Source organism: Varroa destructor, unplaced genomic scaffold (genome assembly GCF_002443255.2).
Source record: "Varroa destructor unplaced genomic scaffold, Vdes_3.0 BEIS01000007.1, whole genome shotgun sequence".
Lineage (NCBI taxonomy): Eukaryota > Metazoa > Arthropoda > Arachnida > Mesostigmata > Varroidae > Varroa > Varroa destructor.
This window is the reverse complement of record NW_019211460.1, coordinates 28,846,902-28,861,533: the sequence shown is the minus strand read 5'-3', so window position 1 is coordinate 28,861,533 and position 14,632 is coordinate 28,846,902. Positions and strand designations below refer to the sequence as shown.

The 14,632-nt window shown below is 39.7% G+C and overlaps 2 protein-coding genes across 7 annotated transcripts; one reads left to right on the top strand and one right to left on the bottom strand.

Moving 5' to 3' along the window:
- Positions 1–170: 170 nt before the first annotated feature.
- On the top strand, positions 171–8,686 carry LOC111255025 (uncharacterized). Its single transcript, XM_086974592.1, has 5 exons — positions 171–325; positions 1,561–1,615; positions 5,962–6,042; positions 6,627–6,688; positions 7,931–8,686. Exons 1-5 carry the CDS (start codon positions 226–228, stop codon positions 7,987–7,989), a joined length of 357 nt encoding a protein of 118 aa, XP_086830718.1. The 5' UTR covers positions 171–225; the 3' UTR covers positions 7,990–8,686.
- On the bottom strand, positions 6,566–14,554 carry LOC111255026 (ATP-binding cassette sub-family C member 2-like). 6 transcript variants are annotated; one of them, XM_086974584.1, is made up of 10 exons: positions 11,254–14,554; positions 10,620–10,858; positions 10,134–10,210; positions 9,644–9,767; positions 9,255–9,566; positions 8,892–9,057; positions 8,417–8,589; positions 7,877–8,121; positions 7,352–7,584; positions 6,566–6,714 (listed from the first exon to the last, which is right to left on the bottom strand). In XM_086974584.1, exons 5-8 carry the CDS (start codon positions 9,473–9,475, stop codon positions 8,034–8,036), a joined length of 648 nt encoding a protein of 215 aa, XP_086830710.1. In that variant the 5' UTR covers positions 9,476–9,566; positions 9,644–9,767; positions 10,134–10,210; positions 10,620–10,858; positions 11,254–14,554; the 3' UTR covers positions 6,566–6,714; positions 7,352–7,584; positions 7,877–8,033. The 6 variants fall into 6 exon arrangements, with proteins under 6 accessions (XP_086830710.1, XP_086830713.1, XP_086830714.1 ...); XM_086974587.1 differs by having other exon boundaries at positions 7,877–8,074; positions 9,255–9,767; positions 11,254–14,553; XM_086974588.1 differs by having other exon boundaries at positions 7,877–8,037; positions 9,255–9,767; positions 11,254–14,551.
- Between the last annotated feature and the right edge of the window lie 78 nt (positions 14,555–14,632).

Here is a 14,632-nt window from a genome sequence, read left to right as displayed (position 1 = left end):
AACGACATGAGGAAAAGGGAGAGGTACGCGGTGCTTCGAGTTATAAACAAACAGCAGCAGGCTTGAATAGAGGGCGCTGTTGAGTTTCGGTGCTAGGAGATTGCGAGAGAGAAGAACCCGGTTCACGAAGCTGTGTACAAACAAACAGGATAGGTTGCCCTCTCCCTTGATTTATCCGTTTATTAGAGAAGGAGAAAGGCTGGGGTTTAATCCATCGAAGTGAATATGTACGCGGCGCGAAATGGCGAGCAAATTCCTTGTTTTCAACGAAGAAGAGGATGCACTAGCCAAAATTATACTTTTGTTGACACGCGCAGTATCTCCGGTATGGCTCTGCGTTTACGACATTTAGTAAAAGTATTTGCTACGAATATTTGAAGTTTTCATTCACTTGCACATTCACTTGAAACCTGAAGTATTTAGGGATTGGTGGCTTATACACTCGCTTGGGGGTTATAACAAAAAGTTATACGTACGATAATCACGTACGGAAAAAGTCGTATTGGAGGATCAGAGACAAAGGCAACATGTACGTTACGTGGGTGAAGGGACATGTGGTGAGGATAAAAATATGTTAGATTGAAATTCGAGGTCAGAGATAGACTTTTAAGAAATGAGAGCGTTTAGCAAAATTTAACTATTAGCTGTGAAGGGGCTCGGGGAAACAGATAGTGCAATACAACAATGTATTTTAATACGAATCATTGTACATTGCAATGGTCTAAAAATCCGTAATTAATAGAAGTGTTTAACCCGCTACTTAGTCTCAGGCGCTACTCCCTGTAGACTGAATTTTCTTAAATTTCAGCCGTGCGGTATCACCACCGAGGCCATCCGGGATGAAACCCACCCCACAACTGGCCTATTTCAGTTCCCTGGGAGAACCTGCAAAGAGCAGGCTCACATTGCAAGTGTCAGCCCCTAATGTGAAGTAATCTATGCCACGTTTCTTTTCATCGATTGTTGGCTATCCGATCTAGTGCGATAGTAAGCTATTGACCTACGATGCCTGCGTACCTTGTAGACGAAGAGTTGTGTAAGGCGTGTTCTTTTTGCTATGGTTACGGCCGCCATTACCCGCGTCCTGTTGCTATAGTCACAGCCAAAGTCGTTTCATGCGATTGAGCGGTACTCTGCATGCGGTCACGGTCGCCGCTACTACCATGCCAAAAAGGATAAGAAATCGATGAACTGTTTATACAAAAAATTTCTTTGGCCTTTAGCGCAAATCATACCAAAGCGAGCACTAATGTACCGATATTAGTCGACCGTGAAAGCTATTAATGATATATCAACTCTTTATGTCCAGGTTTTTCGTTTAACCTCATTATCGCCTTGACGGACGTTGTACTGTCCCTGAGAGAGCGCCAATATGGTGCTGTATAAACGGGGAGCGGTGGCTAAGTTAAATTAGCGAATGGAATTGTGAGATACTCATGCGTTCATTGACGACAATGAAGAGCAACTCAATTTTATATACGTAGTGCTAAACATAGAAATCGTTCCCTTTGTAAACGTATGTGAAAATTTACTTTTAAAATATGTTTATATGTGTTTAAGGTTTCCTTTTAGCGTTGGAGCGCGGAACATCAACCTTCCTCGAAGTTCTTATTAGGTAAGACAAGGTGTCTGCTATGACAAGTTATTCGCAAATAAAGCATGAAAAGTTTTCGATGAACTTTTTTTATTCAACGTTGCCTCAAGTGGCAGGTAGCTATCTGAGATCGCGAAGCGCTTAGAATATGGACGAAAGAGTACACCAGACTGACGTGATTTTATTATAACGTAACACAACATAGAAAAAGAAATGCGAGAGTTTGCGGGAAGCTGCACAACAAAGCATAATCCGTAGGCGGTGGGTGAAGCACGTTGAGACTATTTTGTCTGCCTAAGTTGCCCCAACGAAACTTATTAAAATGATGAACATGTTAGGTGCCTTTTAAATGGGAAAATAACAGCTGAATTTACCTCAACAAAAACAGAATCAATCACTACAAATATGCTCTAATATTTTTATAAGCGTCGTGTGACCTCACGAACCAAATCTTGCAGCAATTGAGGTTTTTAAATAGTAGTACCCTGATCATACTGAATGGTGTCCTGTCGTTTTACAACCATTCTCATCAATAATGACCTCATTGTTCTGTTTTCTACGTCTGCTGTTGCGTTCAGCAACTGTTGCAAGTCTATCATTGTGAGTTCTCCGTTGCTTTAATTGAGCGCCTAAGGAACTGCCTTCCCCTTTTCCGTAAATCTTCATCTTTCGGTTGCATCGGATATACCATAAAGTTTACGGGGTGACTGTCTGGGTGATACGCGTAGCTTTTCTTCTTTGCATTTTTTTGCTACATGTCCGATTTTTTTAATAGCACTTGGGCAACGAAATGTATTTTTTAAAGGCATTTAATACTGCCTAATCTTTTTGCATGTAAGTAGTCGCATGTTCTAAAGTAGACTGTCACTAGATCATCGTCCAGGTAGTCCTTGCTTACTCCTGGGGTCTCCATCATTAGCTCTAACGTCTGCAGGCGTGAAATTGGCTGGTCGACAGTTCTATGATGGTCTCGCCCCTTTCCGAGTCTCGGGTAATCATCAAAGCTCGGATCGTTCTCGTCGGAAGAGAGCCCTTTTGGGTACGCTTTGTCCGTTTAAAGAATTTCTCTGGCCACTCTTTGGAAGGCAAGTGTCGAAAATAACCAGTGTTTTGAAAATTGATAACGCCATCTTCGATATCAACCTATCTGGCTTCGACTAAGTTCTCTTGCTTTAGATCTCTGTCATATCTGTAGCATAATATTTTTCCCTTATATCATCCGTGGTTTTGTCCCTTCTTTCTATAATGATCTGACAAAAAACATTAGACGGAGCCTAAGCACCTCTCTCCCCCCACAACCTCAAGTTTTTGGAGGTAAGACTGTCTAGCTCATTGCGGACTCGAAAGATTTTTTTTTATAGGTTTCTGTTTCTCTCTTGTGTAAACTGTTGGAGGTGTTCCTCTTTCTGCCTCGTCTCAAAGTCACCAGAACTCTCCCCTGTTAATTTTTGAGTTCCTTCGTTTAAACAACAAAGCCAGCTGAGGAGACATCCGTCCCTTTATGCGCCACTGGGTGACCCATCCGTAACTTTTTTCCAGTTCTTCGCCGTGGGGCCCCTGTGTGGGAATGATCCCTATGCGTAGACTGTATGTATTTCAAATCCATGAATTCCTTTGACTGGATACCGGAAGTGGAAAATGCTCAACATTCTCACCCTTTCTAGAGGAGTTTCTCATTGCCCCTCAAGGCATATTACACCCGTCCCATGTCAATTTTCTGTTGATTTCGCGGTTTTCAGCTCGGTTTCTGTGTATTTTCTTTTGTTTCTCCGATACAATATTATTTGAGACACGTGGCATGTCCTATGCGGCGGTGATATAGCGCGATAGATTAACGCTACTCGATGCTCGTGTGTTGGTGCGGAGATAGCGTTCGGATCGAATGCAGAGATCTCGGCTATGCCTAGTTTGGTCTCAAGTCGAGACGCATTTGGGAGTACCCTTTAACCTCTCTGTTGCCAGTTATAATACCTTTTCAAAGCGATTTATTTCTTACGTGCTTTTACTTTGGTCTATACAGCCGCCTATGTAGTGACCAGTCGAGGATTTTACCATAGATATTTTACAAGCCGCATTCTAAAAAACTTAAGAATTTTCAACGATTTCCAAGAGCACGAGCAAAACACATTTGCTTAATTTGGCACTTTTGATACACGTTGCGTACTCCAGTTTATACAGTATAAGAATAGTTGTGCTAATGCATGTCTCATACAAAAGAATATACCATGATTAATAGCTTCCATGTGTATTTTCCTGATACCTATAACCTTTTACTGAGAGCACACATAGACGGATTTCACATTTGCTTCTGTCCTAGGCAACCTAGGTTTTACTCAAACTGTATTCTTTATATTTATACAACTACAAATGTACATCTATATATGTAAAAGTATATTTGTGAATACATACTCAGCGAATTAACTACAAAATAGAGAATAAACGTGCGAGGTGAAGCGACGCCTGTTCGAGGGCCTACCATGATGACTTTTTTCTGTGGCTTCTTAAGTAATTTTGCGTCAGTTAAGGGAAATTGAAATGTACCTCGAACATCCATTAATACCAACGCTGAAACAACCAACTGTAACATCTATAACACCACTAAATGTCTCCAGTGCCTTATAAATTGATACATTAAATTCCTTATTAAATAAAAAAAAAATAGAATAACAATCACCAAACATTACTAATCTATTTTACATTTTGCTTGAATAAGAATAGACTGTATTGATTTCCACTCGAATCCTAAATGTCAGTTACTTCCTTACCGTAGTTGATTTTGTTTGATCTAGATATTAATGATCCAAACAACAAAACCAGCTTTTAGAAATATGTCATAAATCGATATCCGTTCATAACTTGTAAGTGTTGGTGATATATATGCAGCGAACATTTTTTTTGAATGTGCAATATTTCCAGTTTTGAAGTTTTTGGGGAACCATTTGAGGATCATAACGTAACCATATGAATACAAGTGACGGTTATACGAATTCATATTACATACTATCAATTAACTACCTGTGCTACTAACAACTAACTGTGTACTTTTAAATAACTTCAGTCAACATATGGCATTGTCATTTAGTCTCCGCAGTTATTACGGCATAGATCAGAAACTAACATTTGTTAACTTTGCTTATAATGCTAATGCACTATTCTCTGTTTTGATATGACCTAGAATAGAAACTGAGGGTCAATTCTAATCTATGAGATCAATCATGACTTTCGACTTTTTTTTTTAAAACAGCTTCATCTGTACCCTAGTTTTCTATTGAATATATCTGCCACTTAGTTCATCAGCTATTACCTCTATTTGGATACAATAGTACTCGTTTTTTAATAAATTAATTTCCAGGATGGACTCAATTTTTTACGAGCCAAGCCAGAAAGTGTAGCTTGCTTTTCTAAACAGCTTCGAGTATATTCCTAATTCCGAGGCGAACCAGCTTGCACAAACAGGCATGTTATATATTATAGCACACTGCATATTGAATTTTAATTAGGGAGTCTCGAAGTTTTTTTGAAAATGTGCATGAAATCCTGCAAGTTTCTTACTTGCCAAAAATTCTTACTTAACTAATGGATCTTAAGACTGAAGTAAGCGATTACTTTACTGTTGGAACATTCGCGGTAGGATTCGCAAGTTATGTGAACTACCCAGTGTCGGCGCAAAGTCCGTCCGTTCATTGACCCAGGTTGTGCCAAGCTTGGCTTTTTTCAATTTATATCATATGTTAGACGGTATAAATTTCGAAAGCGTTATCAAAACTTCAGTTAAGAAGGACTACGGGCCAAAGCCGCGATCGCTATAGTCTTGGGACCAGCGCTATTCTAACTCAGATTTTTAGTGACCCGCCCTCAGGTGTTTGCGCGTTATTTTTTTTTGTGACTTTTAGTAACAAGTGGTAGTGGTGGCAGTGGTAATGCTGCTGCTTGTTTAACACACTTTAATTGCCGGTAATGGTCCGGCCCATGCTGATCATTGCATCTGTTGTGTTAAAGGCGATCTAGAAAGAGGAATGTTTGATGTTCACTTGCTCTCTAGACAGACGCACCCAAGTATAACAAAGCCAGAGGTTAGTCTTATCTGAATACTGCTGTTAGTACTACTCGTTAATCTTGTGTCGCCGAACCACAAAGTATATTTTTATTTTTTTGTTAACAAAACCTGTCGATTTATCTTGTTCTCTGGCTGTATAGTGACCTGGCAAGGAAATGCATTCAAGTCAGGGTTACTACGAGGACAACACTGTCGAAGCATGTTGGCCATGGATAAGATACAAATACTGAAGTATACAGATGGACACATAGTTGAGCAATAACTTTATTATTTCCGTATTTCTCACGGCGAATTTCTGTTCTCTCTACAGAATGCCGATCCCAGTATATGTTCCACGTGCTCGGCATCTCCTGCGCTACGGGTTGTTGTATAATCCCTACGAAAATAATAGGTGAGACAGCAAGAGGACTGGCTAGGGGGTTTCCTGTGTGCTAAAAGCATTGCCAATATCTAATAACGCTCACATTGGAAGAAAATGTAAATCAACATTATTTTTTTACATTCCGATGATACGATGTGTAATCGCTGCTAGCAGTGACGCTAGTAGATGCTAGCTAGGACATTTGTTTGCCTACCCAGATTTGGGACACGTGATGGCCTAAGGTCGAATTCGCTTCTTTCATTTCGATTCACGCTGGAAGCCAGCCGTCTAGTTGAACACCGAACGGCTTAGGCGCCGGGCGTAAAACTCAAAACATCTATAAGCTGTATGCCCCATTTAGGAATAGTGCTGCAAGGAAAGATTCAGTGCGTCTTTAAAAAGTATTTAAACGTTCGACACAGCATTGGAACTAAAATCTATATGAGCACGTAAAATGGTGAAAAGCAAGAAGGCTAAAAATATACAATTATATCTATAATTTTGAAATGGACTTGCTTACAATGTAAATAAGGCCGAATAAGAAGAGGTCAAATCAAGGAAAGAGTTTTTTTTTTATTGATATTTGAATATTATCAATCTGTTTGTCTTACTAGGGCACTTGTTCAGCACGAGCCCATAGTGCAGGTGGACTTCGAATTGTTTGGCGATGTTGAAGGTAGGTATTTGCCTTACGCAATTTTGCTGCAATAAAAAGCAGCAGCTTTAAATATCATGGACGGTCCATTCAGTCGTGCACATTTATTAGACCGAAGCCTTATCATTAGCTTGAGTATTATTAAGTACCCTCTGCGCAAACTATGAAATTGCATAGGTATCGAGTATGCATAGTATCAACCTACATCAGCCACGAAACTATTTTAGTTTTAAGATTTGCTTTCTCTAGCGCTGTCCAGATCTGCTCGTCACTGTATTTATTTTCGGGAGCTACGTTATCTCTAAGCGGACCTTTGAAGAGAACTGGGTCTTGAGGTATCACAGCTACTCGGAAACGCAACGTATGTAGACCTAATCTAAAAGAGCGTGTCTAATGTGATTACCTTCCACACTTCGGCGTCTTATACGACTTTAATGTTCGTTTATATACAGACATAATCGACCTAACTGACTGACGTATTCCATGGATGCATATTTATTAAATTGACGCCTCCTAATTATATTTATTTATATATATATATATGTATATATTAATTTTTTTCAAGTAAATGCGACAGAAACTGCCTATCACTTCTGCTGATTCTGCGATGATATACAAATACACAGTAGTACCTTTATAATAAGTAAAAAGAAAAGAATATAATCAGGAAATAATATGACATACTTGGCGATGTCAACTCCATCAATGCAGATTCGGCCCTCAGTTGCCCACATGATTCTTAGCAAGGCGAGTGTAAGTGAGCTTTTACCAGCACCTGTTCGACCTACAATGGCAATGCGCTGTCCCGCATTTATCTCCAGATTGATGCCCCGTGGCACGGGGGCTAGATACTCGCGGTCTCGGGTCGAGTAGTTTTCGAAACGAACTTCTCCTCGGGACGGCTATGATGGATCCACCTAGGAAATAGCGAAAAACATTTTCTATTTGGTTTCCCTTTGGAAGTGACCGATGCTGTGGCTCGTATGGGTAAATTTCAAACACTAGTGTAGGCTAATATGCCAGACATGCAGCTATCTTTATACATGATACACGGGAATTGTTTATCAAATAAAATAAGGCCAAAACACCTATTTTTTTTTTTAATATAGTATATATTTGAGCCATCCCCTTACTATTAAATAGGTTATTTTTAGATCATGTGGTCAAGAAAATTATATTATAATTCTACAACAATGAAACCTGTATTACCTGTTCCTGTTTTACAACCCAGTCGGTTTCAGATTTTGTTTTGCCGTATTCCAGGACACGTTTGGCAGATACCAACGAGTTTTCAACTTGAGCGCCCAGTCTTGTTACCCTGAGCCTACTAGCCTCGAGAGCGTAGCTTAGAATTAATGCACCGACTTCAGCTTTCACCGAAAAATAAACATAAGATGCAACACACAGCTGTGTCCATTAACTGTCTAATTATGTTCAGTCGGATAGCTAACCATCTGCAACGTCACCAATAGTAAAAGGTAACTTTTACCAATAGACCGTGCCGCTCTGCTTCGAATAGCTCATCAGATCTTATTTCGGCCAGTTCAAAAACAATAAGTTTAGAGCACGTACGCATATAATATAATAGTTCTACAATTATATTGTCGAATTCCTGTTAGACATGCATCTGAGATTATATATATATATATATATATATATATATATATATATATACCTGAAGCATTCAAGTATAAGAGTTTACGTAAACAAAGACGTACGTAAAGGTACAAGAGAAATCTGGATTTTTACCTGTAGGTATTATACTTGTAAAACACTGTTTTGACTGTTGTCGAGAACTGCATGTTTCGCGCTGTTAAACTACCTTCCATCGAATATGCTCGAATACTGAACGAGTTCAACACGGGCGATTTAGTAATGGCGTTTAAGCGTTTCACTTGACGGGAAAATGCCATGTAGAATTGCTGTAAGCACGAGTGAATAATGCTTAATAAAATCAATTACATTGGATAATAAAATCGGAATTTGATTCCTCTGTATGCTTAGTAGGCCATCTCCAAAGCTTTATGTAGTTCTGTTTTGAATATATGTCACTTTTATTTCTGCTACTTTATCTCACTAATTTTTTTGATAAAATACAAATGACAGTAACGGCTAACTCCATTTATAATTCTTACAAATAGTACAGAACCTAAAGGGAGGTAGCAGCTATGGCTGAGAAGGGTTTAATACCTTCCATTCCAAGCTAGCTAAACATTTAACTTACCTGAATCATTAGGAAAAGTACGAGTAATGGCGCTAGAATACAGAGAAAAATTGGTATTTTAACGCAAACCATTGTCAGCAGAACTGGCAGACCTACAGTCGTCTCTAGGTGTCCATCCGCTGTTGAGTACAGATTTAGGTCAAGTTTGTGAACGTCTTTGTTAAACCTGGATGATGATGCCAAGCACAAAATAATAGTAAGGATAAATTTGGGTTACACGCGGGTAGGGACTGTAGTGATGAACTAATAACCAGAAAAATTACAATTGGTCGTTTATTTTCGTGAAATTGCGTATTAAGAGACACTGATCAATAAAATATGTTGTCACGTTTAGGAACGATTTCATCACAATATTATTATTACCTGTTGAGAATTCTGGCGATGGGCGTTGAGTGAAAGAAGTTCATCGGAGTCCTTAGTATGGAGAGAAGCATCTTATTGTGTAGTGCGCTTGATGTCCAGATGCATCCAAGTGAAAGAGTTGTCAATCCTACAAGGATCGAGATGGCTTGTACGCCTCCATATGCGAAGTATACTTCTATATGTTTCCACATGTCTTCATTGCTTGTACGATTTTTATGCATCTCGGCCGCCCAAAGTGTAATGTACCGAAGTGACAACGCGTCAGCCGTTTGAAGCGCGATCACAACAGTTAACGCAGCAGAACAGCAAATACTAATAGTTTACAAAGGAACCGAATTTATGAGGTACTGAAATCGAGTACCGAAGCCACCTTTAATCTGTGTACTTACTCTGAATGTGATGTAACCGGCAAGAACAAAGAAGATGCCAAAAATGCCGAATTTCCAAAGGAAATCGACAGGATGGCCCACCGGACTTTGCCTACTTATATCTCCTCCTCATCTGTGATACAGCCTATATCGGGTAAACAAAAGAAGTAGGAGAACGATTTCTTTGTTATCACTTTGCGGTAAATACTATTGTTGTGTTTAATTACATTTTATAATAAATATTAAATAGTTTTATTAAATTATTTCCGGTACAAAGGTTCGCAATTCGGGCTTCCCAGGCGTCTCGCTTTGTGGATGGCAATGTTGTATCACATAGGTAAACATAACTCAATTCAACTATTTCCAATTCAAACTGATTCCCAGTAGTGATATCTTACATACAATAAATGTGTCAAAACTTTATAGATATTACTTAGAAATCTAAATCTGCGATGCGAGCTATTCGGTATGTCAACTCTATTTATTTCAAAATCAACACTCGTTTCGTCACCTGACGGTACGTCCGAGTGTTACCGGTTGTCACTTCCTGTCGAATTGATACTCGAGACTGAAATGGTTCACTTCCGCCTATGGGTAATTCAGAACAAATTGATGTTAAATTTCATTATATTACCTACAGTTTATTGGTACACCCTTGTTATACTATACTGCTTACTGACTCTTCCCCTTACGTCGCACTTATGATTCCTTGATCACCCTAAGATCAGTATAAAATGATTTGCCCCCCTTTCAATTACTTATGTAAAACAATGTATTCAGTTTAATTAAAAGCCCAGGTGAACGTTTTCTAGAAGACCAACTGCTAAATACGTTCGGTACCCATTTCTACCTTGATTCTAAGATCTTATATTTGCTCGAACTTGTCGAGCCACCTACAAAATGTCAGTCAAGTGTCTCTCTTTTCCTATTTTAAGCGGAATCTTATTTGTACGTTACTTCAGTACATTGCTATGTAAATTCTGCAACAATTACTTACACAAGCAATGCTTTATCGTCACCCTTCATAATTTTTGGGTACGTCCCTTAGTGGGTAACATGGCCCTCCTCTAGGACAATAATCCTATCAACTTTCGGCAAGACTGCTATCGTATGCGTGACGAGAAGACGTGTCTTGTTTCGTAGTAGCCCCTTCGGGCTGATGATGTCATTAAACAGTGACTGAGCGACATGTACATTGACAGCACTTAATGGATCATCCAGAAGGTAAATGTCGGCCTATAAAAGTAACAAGCAAGAACGAAGTCAATATAAACCAAGCTGAACAACTGAGGTGCGTACTAGTAGATTTTTAATAAGACAAATATTTTACTAGTATTTACGCGTCAACGAGTAGTTGAGATGGCTTTGCCTGCGATATAGGCGAATTGATTAATGTTTGGTATTGCAGCGATACGTATGAAGAATATGCTTTAAAAGTATTTACTTAAGCCAGACGCCAAGAGCCTAAGAACGTTATTAGCTTTTTTAAGCTGAATAGATAGCCAAGATTCGTTTTTTAAGATTCAATTCAACTCTTTGTTGTTATCTTGTCTTCCAAAAATCGTTAGAAGCATTTTTATTAAATCAGCCAAAATAACTCGACTCAAGAATACGCAATGGCCCTGACTCACATCATGGTAAACAGCTCTAGCAAACGAGACTCGCTGTTTCTGGCCTCCCGAGAGATTTATTCCTTTCTCTCCGATTTCCGTTCCATTGCCAGTAGGCAGTGTTTTTAGATCGGGCATAAGACAGCATTTTCGCACAGCATCCTGATAAGCGGAGCCTCGAAATGGCTGATCAAATAGTACGTTTTTTCGGACTGTGTTATATAGAATCCATGCCTGCTGAGGTACATAGGCAATCTGGGATTGGCAATCGGGAAAAGGTCAAGGAGAGCGAATATCATAAAGAGCACGTAAGTCAAATCAAAGGGTTACGAGCGTAAATATAATTATGACCAATACAAACTCACATCGTTATATAATAAACGAGGATACATAGTTATTATACTATTTCTGCAGCTTTGTAGATGTACTTGCCTAATTGTGGACACATTATGTGGGCCACTTGTGAGCCAGCTTACCATTCAGTTTTTGTGTATGGATTCTGATGTTAAATACATTTTTCCGATAATGGCCAGATCAATAACGACTTTCCCGCCTTACCGAACTCATAACCGCGATGAGTTCGCCCTTCTTAATAGAAAAATTGACATCGCTCAGAATCGAACCATACATTTTTATCGATGCGAACGTCGCGTTTTTCAATGTGATTTCTTTGTCTTCGTCTAGATCGTCCTTCTAGCTAACTTCATGGGTCTACCTGTAATTTCAAAGTAATTTCGCGAAGAAAGTTCTGACAGGCTTAATAACTGCAAAACCAGCTCCAGTATTTGTTACCTTGAATTACCGCAGCCACTTTGACACTAAGAATTATACAGTGGAACTCTAAAAGGGCTGCAACTCTGGCGCTTTTCTTTTCGGCAACCTTGGACAATAGAGACATTCTCATGCTAATAGAAACTTGGGTAATTCTTCTGTTCTATGCACTGAAGACCAGTGGACCAGGCCGCGCTAGTGGAGGCGCCTCCGTTTTCTACAATCATAAGGTAGGCGACCTCACGATGTGCCCCGTGGAGAATACCGTCATTGCTTTACACGGCAAGTCAGCAAGTTTCGTAACAGTTTATGTTTCCAGCTGACTGGCAATCAATGTACGTAGTGGCGAAGAAACTTGCCAATAGATTACAACCGCTGTTTTCTCATTCTGTCTTTTATATAGTCGTTGTTGGCGACTTCAACGCCCGCTTTGACCAGATGAACTGGAGATGCACTAAATCTTATCTCGATACCGACTTTTCTAAAACACGAAACTTATTCGTATTTGGTTGAAATTCTTTAGTCTTTTTCTTCTTCTTTAGTCTTCTGCCTTTTTCGTACACCCGGAAACATGGGACGTGGTTCAACTGCACTTACAGCCTTGACAAAAGGGCCCAGATTGCTTTCAGGCTTATGGCTGTAGTACAGTCCGGGCTTTTCCTTTTACCCTCCGTTTTTAAGACGACCTCTCGCGATAAACTTCCCACAAAATCAACAATATCTTCAAGGGTTAGAAAGCCGTTTGATAGTCGAAGCAAAAGGTCAGTCATACAATTAAATAACGCACGACGGCCGCTTGGCGGCTTCTCGGCTCCCATGAATCACTTTCAGTGAATGTTTATGTCACGGAATAAGATAACACGCTCTGTGTCGTTTTTTGTCGCAACATGATAATAATACAGCGCAATATCCTTCAACAGGACTTCACGAAGCGGGAACCAGTAAGGAATCCTATGCAACAAGAAAGCCATTGTTTCCGGCAGGTTCTGCAACAAGCATTCCAAATGCGCCGTCATTTCATACTTTACTGGACGGAGCTATTTATTAAGTTTTTCCGTACTAATGCACTTCTAGCCCAGTGGAAATATGCTGTCCCGTCAGTAATCGTTAAAAGAAAAGACGACCCACTCCCGCCGCCATCACAGCGGGAAATACCGAAAAGTCTTTTTTATAAGCTACTTGCCAGCTTGTTGACTAAGAGGCTGGGAAGCTAGAAAAAGCGTACACGCCACTCTAAGAGGAGCAACATAGGTTCCGAAGACAACGCTTCACAGGAATAGCATCCAGGATCCTGATGGTCGACGTCAAGAGAGCACTAGCCATGCCGCAAAATCCCCCTGGACGTGATATTCGTCGATTTTAAGGCAGCTCTTTATTAGGCCGAGGGACGACAAGGCTATATTGACGCTACCCCAAGTGTGTATTTCCATGAATGTGTTCAACCTTCATGTTTTTTTTTACAAAGAAGCAGAATAACTATTGACGACAAAGTGGCTGAAATTTCGTTCTTAACACAGACAATTGTTTTGTTTCTGGGAACAACGTAACTTTTCTCCTTCTCCATCTAGGTAAAGAACTTCCCTGATCATATAAAAAAACTGAGGAACTCAGTCCAGGTCATCCTGAGTGATATACGGATCAAGCATGTTCTAAACGCAGCAAGCTTTAGTGCAGCTCCAAGTATAAATCATAGATTTAGGACTGACCGTAAATCTGCCCAAGACGGAGGCGATAAAATTCAAAAAGGAAGGCAGGGCAGTGGCAACTGACATTCTGTATTTCGTCAGGTCGCCTTTTGCAAATATTAACCGGTTATCGTGCTTGGGGTTACTCTTTTCCTCGAATGGCAGAAGATTCATTGCACGCGTCTCCGGAAGTGCAGGATTGGTCTCATCGCTTGCCTCCGTAACGACTCCCAGCTTATTCGACCTTAAAATAGCTTCGATCGCAATGTCCATAATACACATCATTTAGGAAGATCTTACAGTGACGAACCTTGTATAATTAAGATGCCTCAGAACTTTCTTTTTTTTCCCTAGCCGATTCACCATTGGTGCCTGGGGCCCTACGTCTGCACTCTGTGTCCATTGAGCCTTTAGCAACGGAATCCTTCAAGATAAACCTTAGAAACTGAGAGCAAAAATTCAAGTAGGAGTATGGAGATTTCATTGCCGTGCATGGGTTTCACTGCAGGCTCTGCAAGAAGCCGGGTTTCCACGAGCCTAGTGACAAATATAGTCTCTTGATATCAGAAAAACTATGATAGATATGATGTCGCTCGTTACCGCTTAGTATGACTTTGAAGACACCTGACAAATCTTCTATAATTAGTTTCATGAACTCAACATGACTCGTAAAAGCTATATGACGCAATAATTTAAATAATTTTTAATGGTTTTATATACTCAGTCTGATAAAGGGTTTGTGTTGTTGACCTGTATGTATGAGGTTTTTGACTAGAAACAGCAAACGTCAGTAAATGAAAATTGATATACTCCATCTAACCTACACGGGGATCCGTTATAAAGTAACACCGATAAGTTGCGTCTGACGTAAACTTGCCTATGTATATTATTATTATACATAATAATATTATATATATTACTGTTATTATTGCCTATATATATAT